This window comes from Vombatus ursinus, unplaced genomic scaffold (assembly GCF_900497805.2).
Source record: "Vombatus ursinus unplaced genomic scaffold, bare-nosed wombat genome assembly UNPS02008404.1, whole genome shotgun sequence".
Lineage (NCBI taxonomy): Eukaryota > Metazoa > Chordata > Mammalia > Diprotodontia > Vombatidae > Vombatus > Vombatus ursinus.
Genome location: NW_020948182.1, coordinates 1,620 through 2,660, shown reverse-complemented (window position 1 = coordinate 2,660; position 1,041 = coordinate 1,620). Strand labels below are relative to the sequence as shown.

At 55.1% G+C, this 1,041-nt stretch overlaps 1 protein-coding gene across 1 annotated transcript; it reads right to left on the bottom strand.

Moving 5' to 3' along the window:
* Positions 1 to 233: 233 nt before the first annotated feature.
* LOC114034165 (alpha-actinin-3-like) lies at positions 234 to 725 on the bottom strand (the record flags this gene model as incomplete). Its single annotated transcript, XM_027849768.1, has 3 exons — positions 234 to 343; positions 421 to 507; positions 593 to 725. Coding segments are annotated over 3 exons (330 nt in total), but the record flags the coding sequence as incomplete, so codon positions are not given.
* Between the last annotated feature and the right edge of the window lie 316 nt (positions 726 to 1,041).

Genomic DNA, 1,041 nt, shown 5'->3' with positions numbered 1-1,041 from the left:
CCAGGTCCCAAGGGCTCTCCCAGCTCTGACATTCAAAAAGGGCCCTCCCAGCTCTGACGTTCCAGGTCCCAAGGGCTCTCCCAGCTCTGACATTCCAGGTTCTAAGGACCCTCCCAGCTCTGACATTCCAGGTTCTAAGGCCTCCCCAGCTCTGACTCTCCATGGCTCTAGGCAGCTCCCTCCCAGGGTCCTCCAGGGACAGTGACCCAGGCAGAGCAGTATTTGGGTGTCAGTCACTCTGTCCCCAGCAGTGACCTGGTATGGAAGTTCTGCACGTTCACGTTCCGATAGGGCGCCGTCTTCCGTTGACACCACAGGAGCAAACCTTCTTTGGCTGAGGTCTCTGTGAGGAGGGCAGATGGGCCAGCAAAGTCAGCAGGGTCAGCGGGGTCAGCCCCACCCACTCAGCCCGGGCCTTACCTTCCACAGAGATGTCCTGGATGGCAAATCGAAGGATGATGGTCCAGATCATTCCCAAGGTCATCTTTAGGTTCCCATCCACGATCTCTGGGGGGAGAGTCAGGCCAGGGAGAGAGGAGATTTAACCAGAGCTTTCCCTCCCTCCCCTCCCCTGTTAGCCGGGTCACCTCACCTTCAGCCCCGATGGACACAAGCTTGACCCCTTTGCTGGCGATGAAGTCCAGGGCCTTGTTGACATTGGCAATCTTGTGGAAGCGCATCTTGCCTTTATCTGGCCTGGGCAGCCTCTCTCCTGCGACGTGAGAGAGCCAAGGTCATGGAGGCCACCAAAGACCGCAGCCTTTTCAGCTCAGTTCAGAAATATTATTATTAAACACCTACTGTGTGCTTGGCACTAAGATGACAGTCCTGCCCTCAGGAAGTTTACACTCTAACGGAGGAGACAAAGACTGGGTCTGTTATTTCATTGGTATTGGAAACTCGCCTGAGAGGGAAATAGTTCCGACCAATTCAGGTCAGCCCCTTTTCTGTAATTTAGCACCTTGGAGAGCTGCCTGGAGCAGAGGAGCCAAACACACAGCCCGTAACACTCCTGAGTACTGCTGGAACTGGGAAATATCG